Source organism: Passer montanus, unplaced genomic scaffold (assembly GCF_014805655.1).
Source record: "Passer montanus isolate IOZ18808 unplaced genomic scaffold, ASM1480565v1 scaffold17, whole genome shotgun sequence".
NCBI lineage: Eukaryota > Metazoa > Chordata > Aves > Passeriformes > Passeridae > Passer > Passer montanus.
In genome coordinates this window covers 4,318,308-4,338,667 of record NW_024364270.1, presented here as the reverse complement: position 1 = coordinate 4,338,667, position 20,360 = coordinate 4,318,308, and the positions used below count along the sequence as shown (strand labels likewise).

At 41.3% G+C, this 20,360-nt stretch overlaps 1 protein-coding gene across 10 annotated transcripts in view; it reads left to right on the top strand.

The window, feature by feature from the left end:
• The first annotated feature begins 4,354 nt into the window (after positions 1 to 4,354).
• KCNC2 (potassium voltage-gated channel subfamily C member 2) overlaps positions 4,355 to 20,360 on the top strand; it is a 99,649-nt gene continuing 83,643 nt past the window's right edge. For 9 of the 10 annotated variants that reach the window (XR_005626982.1, XM_039704120.1, XM_039704122.1 and 6 more), the window contains exon 1: positions 5,504 to 6,152. Coding sequence is in view for 9 of the 10 variants with exons in the window: in XM_039704120.1 (XP_039560054.1) it covers positions 5,604 to 6,152 (549 nt within the window). In the remaining variant the exon portion in view is untranslated. Of the gene's footprint in view, positions 4,487 to 5,161; positions 5,481 to 5,503; positions 6,153 to 20,360 lie in introns of those variants that run through there. The other variant, XM_039704123.1, reaches the window with a different exon arrangement.

Genomic DNA, 20,360 nt, shown 5'->3' with positions numbered 1-20,360 from the left:
GCCTTCCACCATCTTGCACTGCTAATACCTCTGGCATTAGTACTGGGCGGCAAAGGACACCCCAGGGTCATGAAGATTCTGGTGAGGTTGACATTGGACAAAGGCCATGCTATTTACCCCTGGTCTAAAGGAACAGTGGAATGGTGACAGTTTCTAAGGGAGAGTTTCAGCAAGTGTGAGCAGGTACCTGTGAGAACAGGTACCTTGGATCTGAACGTTAATGACCCTGGAGGAGGTGATCTATTGGAAAGGCTGCACTTGCCTGTGTGTGTCATTGTAGCATTCCAGGCAAAACAATCCTGAGATGGGGGATTTTCACCCTTGAACACACCAACCTCTGCCTTTCTTTTGAAGAGAAAGCCCAAGGCTATTTTTAATGTACATACATTTTAGAATTCCATCCCCACCACTAGGGAAGACAAAGATTTAACCATACAGCCTGGATCATACTGGGGATTCCTAATTAGGCAATGCAATTAGTACTCACCTGTACTTTTTTTCTATTGCGTCATCTCTTCTCAAGAGACCCCAATCTTTTGTTCACTATTTTTAATTTCCTTGATAAGTGTAATATACAAGAACTTTTTCCAGGTTTTCTTTTTTTAATGAGAGATACCACATTCCCCAGAATTTCACAGGGAGCTGAAATTTAGGAGAAAGCATATGAAGCACACCTGTCTGTATAAAGCCTCTCATATGGAGAGCTCCTGTGTGCTAGTGTGGGACTAAGAGTAGGCTGACTTCATCACAGCTTTCACATTTTGTACGTCTGTCTTATCCAATCTTATTTTTATCCATATTTCTCTACAATAAGACATTTTTCAATAATTCTGTGTTATTTATCAAACCAAGCTTATATCTCAAGTGCCTTAAAAAATGCAATCCAGCACTGGAATTAAAAAATAATGACATCTTTCTGCTAGCTTTATTTTGAGCTTCATCCAATTTAACTATGCCATGGCTCCTTACAGTTCTATTTCAGAGATATTTACTTAATCTATTAATTCAGGGATTTTTGCAATTTCAGAGTAAGATTCTGAGTAATCATCAGTGTACTTCAGTATAATGTGGCTGCCATGTTCTGCAAGATATGTAATGAATTAGTACATGTAATTGTAAATAATAGAGATGATTACAAATAATAATGGAAAATAACAAAATAAATTAAAAACAAGTAGAGGCTTAATAAAATGTTAACGACAGTGGATAATTAAAATAATTAATTTAATTATTCATATAAGTAAATTTATATAAATAGATAATATTTTATCTTTGCACTGTCTTCGGTTATAATTTTTTATTATAAAATTGATTATTTTTTGTTTCCCACTTCAACATCATATGAACAATACTAAATAGTGATCTGCACTAGAAAAATTTGGTGGCTTCAAGCCCTCAAGTCCTCCTCAGGATGGCAGATGTTGTCTGGCCAGGTTATCCTTCCCAGGGACCCACTAGTTAACAGGGACAGACCTCCTCCAGAAGGTGATTCAGAGAATGACTTTAGCTGAGGTACACTGTACTTTTCCTCAAATTTGATTTTATTTTGTGCAAGTCCCTACTTCCATTTACTCCTCTTGTTAGACAGCTGGTAACCCAATGAGTTTGCATTGCAGTACTCAAGCTTGCACAAAGAATGATTGCTCCTAGTAAATAAAATGCTCATTTACCCTGGTTTTCTCACAGTGATCATTGTATCTAATTTTATTGCTTTGCTGGTGAAAATCATAGCTGAGGACCTTTCCCTTTGTAAATGAATTATTAGCCAGCAGAAAAAATCAGTTGTGCATTGCTCAGTATCACTCAGTTCCTCAAATAAAGCCCCAAATTTTGAGCTACAGAAATGTTTTCACTTATCTCTTAAATGAGTATGTTTGAGCATGTGTGTAAATAGTTTTTGGGTTTTTGGTTTTTTTTCCCCCCCTTTGCAGACATATTTCATGGTAAGGCTCATTCAGCAGACGCATTTCTCTCTCACATATGTCTCATGCTTTCACTCTTACTGGAAGCAGTGAGGAGTGCAAAAATTCAGGTCAGACTCTTGTAAGGAGGAAATTAATTCATAAATGCCACTATGTCTATGTAGGATATTGTGATTCAAGAAAATTTCAGCTCTGGAAAGTCAACATCTAACATAATTTCATCCTTCATTGAGAAGTCTGCCACACAATGAAACTACAAGGAAGAATGACACACAGAGAAATTAACAGCATTATATTTAGTAACAGACAAGTTATAGAATGCGATTTTTTTTTTAATATGACTGAAGGACTATTATATTCTGGAAGAGACCATTCCTTGTCTTACCAATTAGAAAAATTTCTGTTGCTTATTCCTACTATGCAATAAAACCCCCTACATGCTTCATAAGTCTGAAGTCTCAGCTGGTTGCTCATAATAAATGCCTTTTTCATGGCAATGGCATTACAGGAATGACTGTAAAGATTTTGTTTATGAGATGCCATCCTTGTTAATCTCAGTTTTCTTAGGATTTTGGGTGGGTTGTGAGGAGCTTTTTGTGGGGGATGGTTAGCAGGGCTGGGTTTAGCGGGGAGGGGTTGTTGATTTTGTTATTGTTGGGGCTTTTGATTTTTGTTTTGTGTGCTTGTGTGCTGGGGGTTTTTTTTGGGTTTTTTTTTTTTTTTTTTTTTTTGTTTTTGTTTTTTTTCTGGAGGGGTCAGCTTCTTAACTTGGGCACAGAGGTGGGACTTGAGCAGATGTTGACAGTTCAGAAGGAAGTCCTGGTACTCTGTGATGATACAGTTTGCGTAGTGTTTTGGCAGCTACTGCCACCCTATGGTTTTCCATAATGGATGAATGCTGCAGAGCTTTAATGTGTTGCATTTCTCCAAAAACCTCTTATAGGTCAGAGAGAAGACAGTGAATATTCCTTTTGTCTCACTCACTCCTTCTGTATGTCCCCTTTTCAGAAAAATCCTAACTACAAAGAAAATCAAGTATGGCATGAGAGGCCGTAGGTGGCATTAGGATAGTAGAATCTTTTCCACTGCATTGACAACTATGTAATGGAATATTAATTTTGATTCCAAGGGTTTTCACTAACTGATTATATCTGCTTTGGCAGGATAGATTTTACTCCTTTTTTTTTTAGGAACTTCAAAACGTACAGCTGGAGAAAGCTTCCGAAACCCATTTCTTAAAGTTGCTGCTGCTTTGGGAGCCTGTGTTTACATCATGGATGCCACATATAGACAGATCTGGGTTAAAGCAATCTGGTCTAAGCAGAGTGTCCTCAGAGCATTGCTTCCAGCAGAGCTTTGCCCTCCAGACGCCAGCAAGTGCCCAGCCGAAGGCTCTGATGCGGAAAGAGGATGTTTCAGATACCATTATTCCACTCATTGCCCTCCTTCAGGCCAGGGAATACCCTTTGCGTGGAGGAAGAGTTTTTTTTCTTTTGAGAAGCGGGAAGTGGGATCACCTCTGATGTTGTATATCTTCTCTTTGGGACTGGAAGCGTCTTTCCCTTTGACCAACCCAGCTGAAACCAGGCAGCTGTGTAGGCTGTAGAAAATAATTCAGCTGGCTTGGAGGCAGAGATCTAGGACTCTCTCATATATTATAGTGCACAAGCACTGGTTTTCCTCATATATTATTGGGGACTCTCAAATGCCATCCCCTCTGCCACACCCAACCTCACACCTATGCAGCGCACGAAGTCTGAAGTGCACCCACGGCTCTTTATTTTTCTTAGCCGACATGGAAACTGGATGCCCTCTCCTCAAGCCAGATCCCCAAGCAATTCTGGGGTTCCCCCGAGTCGGGGCACTCCCCACCGCCGCCGCGGTGCCCCGGCCCCTCGCCTTCCCTGCCCCGCCGCTCTGTGACCCTCTGCTGGGGGCCGAGCAGCTCTGCAGCCACCTGTAGCTACGGCTGATTTTTCTGCATTTCTCCGAAAAAGAGCTATTCTCAGCCCGGCTCCCTTCCCGCGTGTTTTACTTAAGTGAACCAAATGTCCGTGTATCAGGAGCGGAGGTGGTGTCTTTTTCGGAAAGATGCAGCGCCTGTTTCTCCTGCCGCCTCCCCGCGCCCCCCAGGCTGGCAGCGCGGGACCGGAGGGGTGTGTAGGGCTGGCTCGGCTGCCCCTGCCCCCGCCCCGGGGCGGAGCTGCGGCCCCAAATGAGGCACGATTTCACCTTTGGTTTCGTCTTCCTGGAGCGCCAGTGGAATTACGGCCGTGCCGGTCCCGCTCATGGCTCTGCGCTCCGCTGGTGGTCCCCGCTCCCATCCCCGACGTGGAGCGGCCGCATCCCCCCTGTAAAATGAGGGGAGCGGGATCTCCGCGCGGGCGGTGGGAGCCGCTGTTACGCCTGTCTGAGTTGAGCATGGAGGGAGGTGAAACAGCCACCTGAAGGCGGGGAAACACCCGAACCGACAACAAGTAGTCTCGCCAGGCAGGGCGGCACGGAGCGCGGCTGGGGCCGGAGCCCGCCCGGGAACAGAAGCCGCTGTCGCTGCTCCGGCAAAGGTAGCGGCGGGGCGGCGGAGGGAGCGGGGCTGGCGGGGAGCGGGAGGCTGATCCCACCTGCCCTTCCCCGAGATGCGCGCTCGCCTTCGTGATTTGTCTGAGAAAGTAGAGAGCCGAGCTCCACACAGATAGCTTTTCCTAGAGTATGCCTGCTGCCTGTGCTGATGGGGTGCTCCGTATTTCTTCCCAAAAACATCCTTTTCCTCCCTGCCACAATGGGGGTGGGGAGGAAGAGAAGAAATATCTAAGACTTCTTTTTTCCCCCTCGTTAAGCTGTTAGGACAATAAAAGATAGATGCCCATTAAATAATTAACCGTACACTTTCTATTCCATCAGCTGGGTTCACACAGCTCCGCGAGGGAGAAGGGGGTGGGGACGGTGGCGGATCCATACGCGGTCGAAGCGGCAGCAGTGCCATTTCGGTAGCCTGCTTCCAGAGGAAGCGGGAGACAGCCCGGAGCTGTGCCCGGAGCGGGCAGGCGGCACAGCCCTTCGCGGAGGAGCGTGCGGAGCTGGCCGGCGGTGGGTGGCGGGGCGGGCCGGGGGCTCTCCCCGGAGTGCGGTTCCGCGGGAGATCTTGGGAGGGGTCTGGGACAGGCCGTGACCGCGGGGAACGGTCCTCCTACGGTGGTGCTTGTGGGGCTTCTCCTCGATTTCTTGTGTTTGCGTTTAAGGCAGAAGCTCGTTCCCCACGGACCTCCCGGCGACCGGCTGCCCCCCGCCCAGCGACCGGCGCGCCCCGCTCCCGATCCCCGCCGCCGCCTCCCGCGCTCTCCCCAGTCATGTCCCACCCGGAGCGATGGGGAAGCTCGAGGACAACGAGAGGGTGATCCTCAACGTGGGGGGCACGCGGCACGAGACCTACCGCAGCACCCTGAAGACCCTGCCGGGGACCCGCCTGGCTCTGCTCGCCTGCGAGTCCCAGAGCGAGTCCCCGGGCGGCGAGGAGCCGCCGCCGCCCCCCAACCCGCCGCCGCCTCCGGCGGCCCCGCCGCGCCTGCGCGCCCCGCGCCCTGCCCGCCGCGCCGGGATGCGGCACCCGCCGTCCCCGCTCCCTCCCCTCGCCCCCTCCTCCAACCGCGGCTCTCGCCCCCTCCTCCCGTCGCGACCCTCGCCATGGGCTGGCAAGCCGAGCGCGACAAAGTGGTGATCAACGTCGGCGGCGTCCGCCACGAGACGTACCGCAGCACCCTGCAGACGCTGCCCGGCACCCGCCTGGCCGGGCTGGCCGAGCCGGGCGCCGCCGCCCGCTTCGACTACGATGCCGGCGCCGGCGAGTTCTTCTTCGACCGCCACCCGGCCGTGTTCGCCTACGTGCTCAACTACTACCGCACCGGCAAGCTGCACTGCCCCGCCGACGTCTGCGGGCCGCTCTTCGAGGAGGAGCTGGCCTTTTGGGGCATCGACGAGACCGACGTGGAGCCCTGCTGCTGGATGACCTACCGCCAGCACCGCGACGCCGAGGAGGCCCTCGACATCTTCGAGGCACCCGACCTGCTGACGGGCGAGCCGCCCCCCGACGGCGACGACGACGACTTGGCCGCCAAGAGACTGGGCATCGAGGACGTGGGGGCGGCCGCCGAGGGCAAGGGCGGGCGCTGGCGGCGGCTGCAGCCCCGAGTCTGGGCGCTCTTCGAGGACCCTTACTCCTCCCGTGCCGCCAGGGTAAGCGCCGCCGGCCGGCGCTCCCAGCGGGCGCTGGGCACGCCGAGGGGCTGCCGGGGGCCCCCGAGCGGGAGCCGGCATCACGGGGGAGCTCGCCCCGCTCGGGGTGTGCCTGCAGAAGTGATGCTTTGGTGGGCCGCTGCAAGGGGCGACATCGGTCCACGGGGGGTGGCGGTGCTCGTCCCCTGCACATCTGCAGGCAGTGTCAGGCAGCACGGGGGTCCCGCTGCCATCCTTCCCATGGGGGTGTACGGGGGTGAGGTGGGAGCTGTGCCCCGAAAAGCCTGCAAGGGAGCCATAATCACCCCCTGGACTGTGTGTGGAGGGGGTGACTCACTGGTGGACCTGTTTGTGTGTGGGTGTGAGCAGGAACAGCCCCAAGGCACCCTCATCCTCCCTGAGCGCCTGCATGAACGTGTATTTGGGGCCAGGACAGCTGGCCTGAGGTCTCGGGTTTGGGGTCAGGTGGTGACAGTGACACAGGAGAGTGACCTCAGTCCATTCTGGGCTCTGCTCTGTCTGCACTGGTAGGTGATCCCGGTTCAACAAAGTAAATGTGACAGGGGGTCACCCTGGCTCTTCCTCCATTGATTTCTCAGGGTGACCCTGGCTGGCTCAGTGACTGAGGGACTGGGGACAAGACAGTAAGTGATCATACGGACTTCCTCTTACTTAGATAGAGATTTTAGGTTTTTATGCTCACTACTTTATACTTTGATGAGTTGGATTTTAGTTCTGTCTTTTCATTGCAGTTGTCAGTGGTGATGAGGGTTCGCTTTCTAACTCAGGGCTTTGGAGCAAACAAATGGTTGTAATTCCTTTGAGAGAAATATGCAGTGGTGTCTCTAATTTAACTAGAACAGCAACCACCAGCAAATCCTCCCTGCAATACAAGACAAAGGACTTGTAACAGGAAATGCTTGATTATAAAATGGCAATAAGTATTTTGTGGCATATTTATCAGGATTTCCACAAAGTATTCAGAGCTGAACCTCATTCTGCAGAAAGCGCGGTTATGGTGGGTGTAATCTCCTAATCAGTTCCACTGATTCTGCTGGCAGTCTCATAGATGTGCGCTTAAGTGTATAGTTTAGTGACTTCTGGAATTGTACCCCATGGCATGATGCAGTTTCTGCCCGCTCACCCTATGAGCTTATTGAGGTAAGTTAAACAGAAAGTAAAACATACAAAATAAAGTAAATCACTGTTATTACTGTGACTTACTGAGTGCCAACATTGTTTATGTTTTTGAAGGTTGCCTACCAGTATGTTTTCCCTCAACAGCTGGCTCCAGTTGATTCTTAAAGTATGTTTTTAATAAAGAATGGGTTCTGAAGAAAAGCTACCAGAAGTGTCTATCTTTGCTCCTCAGTGACATACCCACATCTCACATCTCAGCTGTCGGGATCCTAAAGGAAATTTGGTTGTCAGTTACCTGACAGACTGTAGTGTGTGCGGTGATTGCCCTGCAGGTTTTCTCTCCCTGACTGTCTTGTGAAAAGTTGCTGACAGTGTCAAAACTGCGGCTTTTATGACAGAGAATCTTCCTGCTCAACTTTGCTGGAGAACTGAGGAGTACGGAGTAAATGTTAAATGGAAGATACCAGGAGAAGTAGGAAGGTGGGCATACTGTTGTGCCTTGGAATTGAAGTTGGGTTTTCAGTCCAGTCTTTGACAGAAGCTGTAGGCACTTGCTTTGCAAATTTTCCGTCTGTACTGGGTCATCCTGAACCATTAGTGGCTTGGGTGAAGATATTTCAAGTTTGCAAAATGAATACTGTAATTAACACTGTAGTAGGAAATTGCAGCATGGCAATATTAATCCTTTAGAAGATATTTACCTTTTTATAACTTCGCTGGTTTTGAAGATTTTATTCTGATTTCAAACCCAGGCAGCCAGAGTAAGGCAGTGTCAGAACCATAACAATGTTCTAAATCTGTGTTTTCATTTTCTGAAGAGCTATACTTGATCTTTCAGGTAGGGAGGCAACTTCGAGAATTTCTGGTGAGTTTTAAAGCATTAAAGTGAATTTGTATTTAAGGACTCGCATGCACTGAGTAAGCACTCTTGAACACAGTAATTTGAGGTGATGGTAACCTTAGTTTGGAACTGAGACATTATGTTTTTCCACACCTGAAACAAGAACCCTATTTTCTCAGTATTCTGGCAAATGCAGTCTTGTTTTATGTCAGCTGAGATGATGACTAACTCTAAAAACATTTGAGTGAAATCAAGACAAAACTCTGCGAACATCAGTCTTTGCCTCACAGTGTTAGTTACTGACTCATACACCACTGAGATTATGGTGGGGCTGCTTAGTGATAAACTTTCCTAAGAACTGTGGTAATTATTTTCTTATAGCATTACTGATTTGGGTTCACTAGTGTCTTTTTTGGGATTATGATGCTGATAAAAATGGGATATTTTCTGTTAATGAAATGATACTTAATATCTGTGATTTTCTTTTTTCGAAACTGTGATCTCTAAAAATAGAAATTTATAGAAATTCAAATATAAGTTGCCATGGTAACCTCTTTGGGGATAGTGCATGCACAAGATTTTTCTAGCAAGACCATTCAGTGATGTTATATAAATAGTGGAACTAGTTTGTTGACAAGAAGGTTTACTTTATTTGAAATTCTAAAAAAATTCAACTTTCCATACATGCAATTTGATAGAAAGATAGCGACATCTACTAAACATGAGGCTTCTAAATATGAAATACAATCCATGTATATATGATTGCTTTGAAATCTGCAACACTTCCCTTTGTTTCCCAAGTTCAGGAGTTAGGTCTGAATGTCATTTCTGTCTTCATATTGGCATTTTGGATTTCATAGACCGTGAAATGAAATTAAAGAGTGCAGCCGTACTCCTTTCACTCCACGCATAATAGAATGATCATTCACAAAAGGCTGTTTGACACAATGCTGTTAATGTAGATATGGAAATCTACTGGCATAAGGTGCTGTCATAGGAGGAGGAGCGCTGGGCGACTGAGTCTTTGTGCATTGGTTTAAACCTCTCTGAAACAGACACCTAATCCTTATCTGACTAAAACCTGTGCACTGTTTTGTTGGTTGATATCTGTAAGTGATTTTGGTGTCCAGTGGCTCCTAAGTGCCAGGTATTTGTTTGCTTTAGTAAAGTGCAAAGATAGATCTAAGTAGTTTGTAACAAAGCACAAGAGGCAATATTAAGTGCCGAGTTCAAAAAGTGCCTGCAGTTGTCCAGCAGGACCTGGAATGCCAGTGCTCATCCCAGATAGCATATTTCAAAGTAATTACCTCTAAAGCCTTTTTACTTTTGAATAATAGTTGAAAAATGATGCTGTTTAAAGAAGTAATTAGTATTTGTCATTGATTTTTCCTAAGGATTATGGATTACTCCTGTACTGAGTGCAGGAATGCAAAAATGACCCTGAAATTCAACAAGTCCATAGCTATATATCCTTAATGTTTTGGGAAGAGTGTAAATCTGTTTGTGGGTAAGGGGCAGCGCCTGCCACGTGGGGTAGTTAAGCAGTGCAGGAGTCAGCATGGCCCAGGGCACTTGAGCTGGCACTGCTGTTTGTAGCAGCTGAAGGCAACTTACACAGCCCCCTTGCTATGGTTTTTATCTCTAGGAAAGATCATCATTACTTGGTTTACAAGGAAATATAAATCCTAATTAGCAAGTATTTGTCAAGTTTGCTGTGAGTAAATATTCACTGCAACGCAAATAAACCTTGCACAAAATGCAAACTGCACAAAAACCTTGCAGTCTAGGCATCAAGATACATCCAGCAAGTATTCTTAAAAATACTGATGCTGCTCATAGTGATATGGGGGGCTGTATTTGAGCAGCGGGTGATATTTTTTGGGGGGAAAAATATCACTCCCCTCTACTGCTTTATATGATGTTAAATTGTCAGAGATTCCTTTCAGTGACCCATTGCATCTAGCTTTGGGCATTCAGTGAGATGAAGAATCAGCTGCAATGAGTGGGATGGGAGAGGGGAAAAATATGATTTTATAGATTCCCTTGAGAGGCTAAAGATACAGAAATTATATTGGAGAGCATTCTTAACAAAGATAACTTATGTCTTTATTTGGTGGCTTGCTTATGTTTTCTCCAGGTACCTAGATACCTGTTTTGATACCTGTCAAGAAAGCCTTGATTTAGGAAGCCTGTCATGTACTACGGTGAATGACTGAAGTGAGTTATATTTTTAGGGCATTGCCTGTTCTGATGCAAGACAGGTTTTATTTTTGGTGGAAATAACACTGCTGCATCAGTCTGAAATACTGTGAATGGAGCGGTGGAGGTACATTGATCTCAGAATATGTGTTTGTAGATTAATAGTGGATAGCAAAGGTTAGCTTTCTTAACTGATAGGAAGCCCTTTAACACATGAATGGAAATCTTTACTCTCTGTCTCTTATTGAACGAGGAAAGCAGCCATTATTTAGATTTTACTGTTCAATTATTAGTTAGGCAGACATCTGTCTGAAAATGGCACAAAAAATAGTTAAGGTTCATGCTTCAAAGAGGGTATTCCTTTCGCTGGTAATCAAAGCACTGGATTTAATTATATGTGGGAAATAGTCAATTACATTAAATTAGTGAGAAACAGTCATTCTGCTTGAAGCATTTATGCCATGGGAGATGTCTTTTTTAAAGACATATCAAGATGTGTTTCTAATGACAAAAGTCATAGTGCATTACTATTACAGATATTCATACACTCTGTAGCTTCATGCATACATGGGCTGCCTAAATCACATTGTAAGTAATTTTTATTAATTTACTTCTGGCATGCTGGCTTTTAAAGGTCCTGAGTGGAAATTCTAGCCTAATACATGATGTATAATCAACTAGCTTGATCTACCATAAATGTAGATGGTTTCTGATGGTACTGACATCAGTGAGGTAAAATCAGCAAGATTTCTGCCTTCCTAACTTCTGCCTCTTCCTCTACAGCTGTTCTGCCTGATGCTGCTAGTGTTTCCATGGAAACAAGCCAGCTCTTCGCTTTCTCTTCCCATTGAAAACAGCCTTCTCACTGTCACTTATTCATCTGGGAAAAGGATTTTGTCATGGCTCTGACATAAATGACCCAGAGATGATCTGCCCTATCATTTCAGAAATAGATGCTATTAGGTATGTGCATGTGCATACAGCCAGATTGTCCTTCAGCGACTCTAAAATAATTTGGTTAATGGACTTAGGTTGAATTTGCTTTGGTGTAACTGGAAGTGGAAATCAGCTAATTAGACACGGCCAAATATAGTAACAGTGTGAGAAATATTTCAAATTGAGAAATCTGGCAGACAATATTCTCTTTTTTATGTAGTTAATATAGAATGTAGTATTTGTCATGTTTGTTTACAGTGATAGAATTCTTAAATGCTTTACTTTTAGGATGAGAATTTATTCTCAAACTGATTAAGATGGTGGTGGGAGGAATAGCTCACAACTTGAGATGAATATTGTATAGGTTTCAGTGCTACTGTCAGATGAGGAATCACGTTATGATGCACATCATGTGATGCAGTCAGAATACGAAATAAGTGATGCAAGAAAACTGGTATCTTCAAGGTCCTTTTATTAAGATGTTTGATATTTAGTCCAAAGTAAATATATCAATCAATACCCTGTGAAGAAACCAGCATTTTTTTCTTTATTTGGTGAATTTATCTTAAGTCATAATCAAAAAAGTTCAGAACTAAGACAAATTCCTTATCCTTGATTAATATCCTTCACTGTAGGGACTTTAATATACTATAGGAGAAGTTTGTGTAAAATTTGCCTATCCTTCTCTCCCTTAGTGATCTTTGGCAGAACGTGATTTTCTCTTCCTATGAAGGTGCCTTACCACTGGGGTAGAAGAATAAGAGGAGAGGAAAAGCTCCCTCTATAAATTTTTAACGTTTTAATAATCTCTTATAAAAGTTATGTCCAGTAGTTTTAAGATGGAAGAAACAAGTTCTTCTCATGATCAAGTGCTGTTTCAGTGCTATTTATTTCTCCAGAGACGGTTTCTGCTCGTCCTGTGATTCAGATTCATGGCTCATCTTAGGGAAGGAAAGTTTCCTTCAGCCATGACTGGAAGGAGAGGGTTCATGCTCTCTATATTTAGCACCCAGTGGAGGTAGTTTGTTCACTTTTAATTCTCTTTGCTAAACTTTTCTTTAGATCTCACTTCTGTCAGCATGATTTACATAAGCTTACTGATTCAGTGTAAAAAGTTGTGGGATTTCTGCAAATTTGGTTTTGTTTTTTTTTAAATTGTGAGTAAATTAGTTAGGCAAATAAAATATGGGTATAGTAATATTCAGAATATCAAGCTATCAGCTGTCAATCTACTTAGTGTATTTCTTATAGTTATGCAGTTCCTTTGCATACTCCTGTTCTTTCACAAGCACACACTTTTCCAGTATAAATCAGTAATTGCATAAGAATAAAAACTTTATTTTAAAGAAGTGCTAAGCAAGGCTATTCAATGATTTTATACAGCGAGGAAATAGGGGAACTACGTCCAGTCTTATGTGTGTTCTTACTTCCAAAGAGCCTTCTCCCTGACACGAGGGCTGAAACATGAGGATATTTCACACATCAGAAATAATTTATTCTGGTGAACGAAATATTCAGCTGGGGTAATGTTCAAGGACATAGTAGTATAAATTTAGCTTGGTGATATTTATCAACATGATCAAAGGGATTGAAGTTGTACTGTTGACCTGGTACATTTTTTCCCCCTGTAGCGGTATACACATGTATATGTTGGTATAACTAAATGGTAATTTTGTCAGATGCTTTAGAAATAGCTGTAGAGAAAGAACATGAATCACATGTTTTTTGTTTTGTTCTACTAATTTGTTTAATTGACATCTTTGTTGGTACTTTATGATGACTAAAGCAGTTTTGAAAGAAAAGCTAAGAAAAACTCCACTTCCATCTGTTAATCGGAAGTGTTAAAAATAGAATGCCATCTAATCACATGAAATACAATATCTTGTGATTTGTGATTTGCTTTACAGATTTCCTGGCTGAAGTGGTAGCTTGAAGTTAAAAATCAAATCATCTAATTATGCATTATAGTAGTGTGTTCTTATTGCTCCTGCTGCTTTTAAGTTGAAAATTCTGAGGTGTTGCTGTGGTTTTGGTCTTTTTACCAGTAGGTTTAATTATTGCAGTACTGTGATAGTTCAGTTCTTTCTTGTTACAGACAGCCTTTTGTAGTTTCTTAGTGTTTCTAGGTGAAACTTAGATATTGGTTCTTTGATATATTCCAGCAAAAGGCTGTAAACAGAGTACAATCTCTTAGCCCAATGCAGAATAGTGTGGTAGAGTTCATTAATATGCATGAAGTATGCCATGCAATATGATCTAAGCTTGTTTCTGAAATAAGCGTAGTTTTAAATAAGTATAGTTTAAAGTATTTACATTTTCATTAGTGTGTGGCATAGAGAATTACATTTTTCCACTCTGCCTATTTTTTATAAAAGGGTAAATATCCCTTGAAGATTGTGCACTTGGTTTGGATAATTTTTAGTCAAGATATAGCAGATATAGCTAAAAATATAGCAGATATATAGCAGTAAACTTCTTTTAAACTGTTTAATTATTACCCTGAGAGAAATAATTCTTCTTTTGCAATGACTTTCACCCCACAAAAGTGCTTGCTTTGATAAAAGCATAAGGCTATTCCAATATTAGGGATCTGATAGTACCTGGGATTTCAGAGCAACAGAAATCAAATGGTGAAACTCAGTTAATGGCAGAGAAAATTGCATTGGAGAAGATGAAACTAGAGTTGAAAGAGGGGGCTGTGGAACAGTGCTGTGAAGTGCTGGGTACATGTTGTAGCCATAATGCAGAGCACAGGCTGAGTCCCTGACAGTTTTGCAAGGGGACTGTGTTGGTGCCTGCTCAGCCCTGAGCAAGAGTTTAACCATCCCCAGCAGCACCCTGCTGCTGCTGGGCACTCGTAAGGGGTGGGGGAATAACAATACCTTCTAGTCACATTCCTGTTGGCCTAAGTAATTTCTCAGATTGTGAACATTCACAAAATATATTAGGCTTTTTTATGCTCTGAACTATAAGATTGAGGATAATAAAATATGTGGTAATTATTATTTTTCATAAAGCCTGTGCAGTAATCAAACGTCAATGTTTTTATGGATGTGGATGCAAAAATTATTACAGGAAAACGTAAAAATATTTTTGAAGTATACAAATATCTGGGTATAAATTTTCTTTAGTTCTTAGAAAATATCAAATGCGATGTCCTCAATAGTCCTTATTTTTACATAGGTATTTAAAAATTCTCTGAACTTTTTGAGTGAGCAATAGTCTTTTTTGGCTGTTGGTAATCCTACTAATATGAAAGGCAATTATGTTCAATAATTGGTTTCAGGAGTATTTTCATTTTCACAGTATAATTGTTAAAAGCTGAAATAAATAATTTTGATGTTTTTATTAGTATCATCAAAAGTGTTACACAGGTCTTTTTTGTGACAGAAATTTTTCTAAGTATTCTAAGTTTAATCCAGATATGGTTTGAAGAAGAAACTTATCTGACACCTACCATCAGATTTTCATTTGAATTTTAGGATGTTTCTGATGCACAAGCACATCTGAATTTCACCTTGAACATTCTTCCCTTGGTCTGCAAAATTATTTTAAAAAATAGTAAATAACTCAGTTGAGATGGAGTTATGACTTTCTATGGCTTTCTGGGAAGGGAAAGTGGAGAGGGAGGTGCTGATCTCCTGGTATCCAGTAACAGGATGTGGGAATGCTTCAAAGCTGTGTCAGAAGTTTAGGCTGGATGCTAGGAACCATTTCTTTACTGAGAGGGTGGTCACACACTGGAAAGGGCTTCCTGGAGAAGTGGTCAAGGTTGCAAGACTGTCAGTGTTTAAGAGGAATTTGGGCAATGCCCTTAAAACCATGTTTTAGCTGTGGATTCAGCTGTGAAGTGGTCAAGCAGTTGGACTAGATGATTGTGGTAGGACCCTGCCAACTGAAAAAATCGATCCTATTCTAAAAAAATCTATCCTATTCTAAAGAAGTAAGTTCTGGTTTTCCAACCTTACCTTCTTTCCCTTACAATGGAAAATCAAGTCCTTTTATTTAGTAATGATGGTGTTTCATATTTTCATTGTTTAAAAACAAAAGCGTATATAGTAAAAGACATATAATAAATGACACCAACTTTTTTTTAGGGTAAAAATCAAACAGGGTAGGATTTTACTGTAGGTGTTGAACATCAGCTTTGCTGTATAATTCATTATCTCTTCATTATCTTATAATACTGTATGCTAAATTGATTTAAATTCTTTAGGCATCTTAATCCTTTGGCCAGTGAATTTTATTGCTGGCTGTATTAGAGGCTGAATATAGTTTCAAATTTGAGAATTGAGACTCTTGACAGCAAGACAGAGGTATTTTCCTGATTGCCTAGGTGATATACCTGTGTAGCTTGGAAAAGAAATGGCTGTGGTTGTCATTTGTCTCCAAAACAGGCATGTGAAGTGAATAGTGCAGTGACCTGTGAATGGTCAACAAAACTGGTTTGATGCATTGCAGCTACAAGGTCTCCTTGGTTAGTCATTGCATTTTTTAAGTCGGTGCTTTGATAGCAGAAAAAATGAAATGGGAGAATTAAAAATGAAAATAAATATTTAATAACAGGGAAAATTATGTCCTGGAGAAAAAAAAAGAGCTTTTGTGGACTGAAGCAAAGAACGTGTTTTCGTTGTCTTGGTTTGTCAAATATAGCCAGCCAAACCTTAAAACTGACAAAGGTATTTCAGGTTGTATTGTTTCTTTTGACTATGTTCACTGTTTTAAGTATGGAAGATGATGGGTTTTTGTGAACTGCAGGTTTGTCTACTTAAACTTCTTGCTTCAATTGTCATTTCCTTAGTCTTGTATTGAGATGGGAGCTTTGATCTTTCTATCAAAATTACCTCTCTAATGACTAGATTATGACATTTTTGAAACAGCTATGGTAAGTAGGTACAGTCTGCACCTCCGTCCAGGAGCTGTGACAGCAGTAAGTGTCCCTTAGAACTATCATTGAAGGCTCTCAGAACTGTTTCTTACTTGCTTCTTCACTCTTCCGCTGCCTGCATTGCATTCAGCATCTTGCACTGTCACAGAGCCAATGAGCCAATAGCTATTCTCGTACTTCTGAGTCAATGCCCTTTCCAATGTTTTTGCATTAAAATTTACCATTTTGCTACAGCTTGAGGTGCAATGATAGCTGTGGATACCCATCTCTTGCAACTACTACTTTAGTAGCTGTGTTAGCAGTTTTTCTTTGAAAGTGTGATAGCTTGCCTCACTTACTGAAATGAAAGCTCTGCAAAATTTCAATGACTTTGTATTCTCAACAATTGAAAGACATTTAAATTTAGTATTTGGTAGCAGAAATGTACGCATTAGTGAGGAGTGAAGATGTAGTTTATGTTTGGTTTGTATTTCATTAGAGCAACCTCTCTTGCAATGCAGTCCTGACAGATTTGTCAGATGAAGACATTACTCTTTGAAAAGATAGCTGCTTTCTTCAAATATGAAAAGCTAATTTTCTAAAATGTGAAGAAATATTAAAATCCTACTTTGTACTACTGCTCGTTGTATGTTCCTTGCAAATAAGGATCAGGAGGTGTCTGTTAGTAATTACAGTGAACAAACTTTGCAAATCTTATTTTGTTTGTTTACTGGCAAAGCAATTTTAGAATAACAAGGTAATTGTTACAGTTTCATAATCACAGGGTGAGTAATATGTTGCCTTCAGAAACTCAAGCCTTGTCTGTGGTTGGGAAAGTCTTCGAAAAAGTGGAGGCTAAAGGAAGGTGTGTGACCTAAATTTTTCACTGCAATTCTACTGTTCAGACAAGTAGTATGACAATTGTGTGCACTGAAGAAATGTGAAAATGAAGTGAAATGTGAGTGTGAGACAGGAGGGAGAATGTTTGGGATCTTAGTGCTTTCAGACTTCAGGTGTTCTTATCCATATATATACAAATGTGGATGCAAGTGTTTGGTGTGTGTATAGATGTGTGTACATGCACAGACACACAAATACATTTATAAACAAACTAATACATAGGTGTTTCTAACCTGTAATTATGATAGTCATAATTAGTAGGATTTTCTTTTCAAATTTTTTTATTTCTCAAATTGTCTTTGAAGATTTTAATGAAGAAGGCTGCATCCTCTATTTCACTATTAATTCAGTGTTCTTACTTTTACATGTTTAATTCCTGACTATAAGTTTGAGTAGAGTTTTGTAGACTGTATGAGTATCTTGCTGTTTTAGGCTATGAGGGCTCAATCTTACTAGATATACATCTATATTACAATATTGGCATACAGTAATAAATCATGTTTGATAAAAGGAGTAGTGTTCCATTTGTTATAAATTTTGTCTCACTGAACGTGGGAGAAACTTGAAGGATTTACATAACTTAAAACATCTTATTTTCTGTGAACTGCCATCTCATCGGTGACTCTCAGGGCAGAATAAAGTTACTCTTCTTTGTCAAAACATACATTCTTTATGATACTTTATAAGACAATTTCAGAAAGTCATGTTTCCCAGGGATACAGTTTACTTCAGCTTTAGTAAGGGGATATATTAAATAAAATCAGATTTGGCAGTGATTTACATCAGGTCATGTTGATAACACACAGGGTGATTTTTCATCTTTGAAGTATTACAGCCTGTTTTATTATTAATCTGACTTTTTTTCACTTTTTTTTTTTTAAAGGAATAGAGGATTAGTTCAAGTTAAGTTCATACATCTTTGCTTCTTGTGAGGATTATTGACTAATGAGAAGCATAAAACTACGAAACCAACATTTAAGCAGAAGATGCAGAATGTCATAATACAGTGAAATCTGGGAATGGTGAGCTCATTTGGTCAGGCGTGGATGGACATTGACATTGAAGAGGAATCGGGAACTAAAGTGCTAGCTAGGGAGCTCCAGAAATCCAGGTTTATGTCTGCTGTGTTTCACCCTTCACTGGAAACTGAGAAGATACAACTGCTCTTACCTTACAAAATAAAAGCAAATAAATTAAAAAAACAATTAGTGCTCAAATAACAGAGTTTCTAAAAAAGAAGGAGTTTAATTTTTCTTTGTGACTGTAAAATATAGTGTAAATGAGAGCTAAGGTAATTTTTAAAAAAAGTTGGGGATTGTTTGCTGGTAAACATGTAATGTAAGCATACATAATCATTTACCAGCCCCTTTTTTCCATGTAATGTAAGCATACATAATCATTTATCAGCCCCTTTTTTCTTTCTTTTTTTTTTTCATTCAGTGGCTCTATGGTAGAAGTAAAATGGGACTGTGTAGTAATTTGAATGTGTGCAGTAATGAGTATGAGAGGAAATGCTCAATGTATTGATAATAGTGTTTGCCGAGCAGAGTTGGAGGAGTGTATTCAGAGAAGAAGGCTTATATCCTACACCTGAAGAATACAGGAAAAAGCCCATTTTGATTGCAGTGAGAAAGCAGTGACAATTTTGAGGCAAATTCTACATGGAAAAAAACTCTTCAGTCACGTTAGTAATGGTTGCTTTGTTGGATGTAAACACAAGGAGATTCAAGTAAAATCATAGAACAGTACAAAAGACCTTTAAAATCATGAGTAAAGAGAAGGTTGGCACATACTGGTCTGCTATAATTTTTCTTCCACAATTTTAGTAAAAAGTTTGCAGAATTTAATACTGTTCACTGGATGTCTGCAAAGACCTTTGGTATTCGCCCCATGCAGTTAAATTCTAGCACAACAGAATGTAAAGTCTCAAAGTGAAAAATGTTATTCAGTCTTTACAGTCGGCTCTGCTGTCAATTTGATCTGCAGTATATTAGAATGATAAATATGTTGCAGTATATTAGAATGATAAATGTGTTGAATGAGCTCATGTTGATTGTTGATTGTGTTCTGTAGCTGCTTTCTAGGGGATGCATTTCATCAGGCTTTAAAAAAAAAGAGGGTAAGATTCCAAGGGCATGGTCAGTGTCATTAGTACTTACAGTAGCACCTAATTTTGTATTTCAGGAGCATTTGCATTAGTTACTGAAAGCTAGTTGCTATTCTTTGCTGCATTTTAATAGGTTAATAGTTTGTACTTAATTATATAGCTCAGTATTGGCTAAGCTTACAGCAGCGTTGTAATTGAATTACTGTAAATTTTGATATGAGAGTTTTTCAACAGAAATTAATCCTTAATTCTGAAATAACATCCATCTTTGTGTCCTGCTTTTCATATACAAGAGCTGTAAGTTCTCTCTGTAGAGATGGATGAATTTGTCCTATATATGGTGAATGCATTTTCATGAGCCAGATGTGTAACATGTTATTTAACAGTTTATTGTGAAACAATGCCAAACATTTTGCTTATTGATCAGAAATGTGAATTATCTAACGTGAAAGCCATGAAGAGGAAGAGCATTGCCATCAAAATTGAAATGTTTTGAACATTCCTTGGGGCACTAATATTTTCATTTTTTTTCTCTTTTCCCTCACAAGGAGAAGCTATGCTGAGTTACTGTATCAGGAAATACATTTTAAGGAAGCTATTATTACAGGAAAATCATTAATTGTTTAACTGTGGTGTTTTCTGTTGGGGAGTAACAAAGCAAAACAAAACTAACATTTAGTTGTATCTGGCCAAGATTTGAGGATGTGCTTAAAGCGTGTGACAGTATTGGCTGAATGAATTCCAGAAGACAGCAGTTGGCAAGCCTGAAGTCTGCTGTGATCGTGGGCAGGCAAGTAATTTCTTCATTCATGTAATTGCTTTGGAACAAACAAGATGCAGGATAAATAAGTGAGCCCAGTTTCTTTTTCTACCTGAAATGATGGCTGCCTATACTTTTGACAGAATGGCTGTATTGTGGGGATTTCTCCTGAGGCTTTTGAGGTTTGAGAACTCTTCTAGTGTGTTGTTAATAGCTGTGTAATACAGGGCTGGATTTCAGCATCGATGCCTAATACAGAGTAATGCCAAAACTTTAACCAACATACAACATTTTACTTAGAATTCAGCGCACATTCCCAGTCAGTAAATCAACTGTAAAGTATTTGTCAAGAGAAAATTTATAGCACTCTAAGTTCATGTCTGTCACACTCACTTTCTATTTTGTTCATGTACTGTGCTGATGTTGTGTGTTCTGAATTTGGCAAAGCTGGTTCTGAA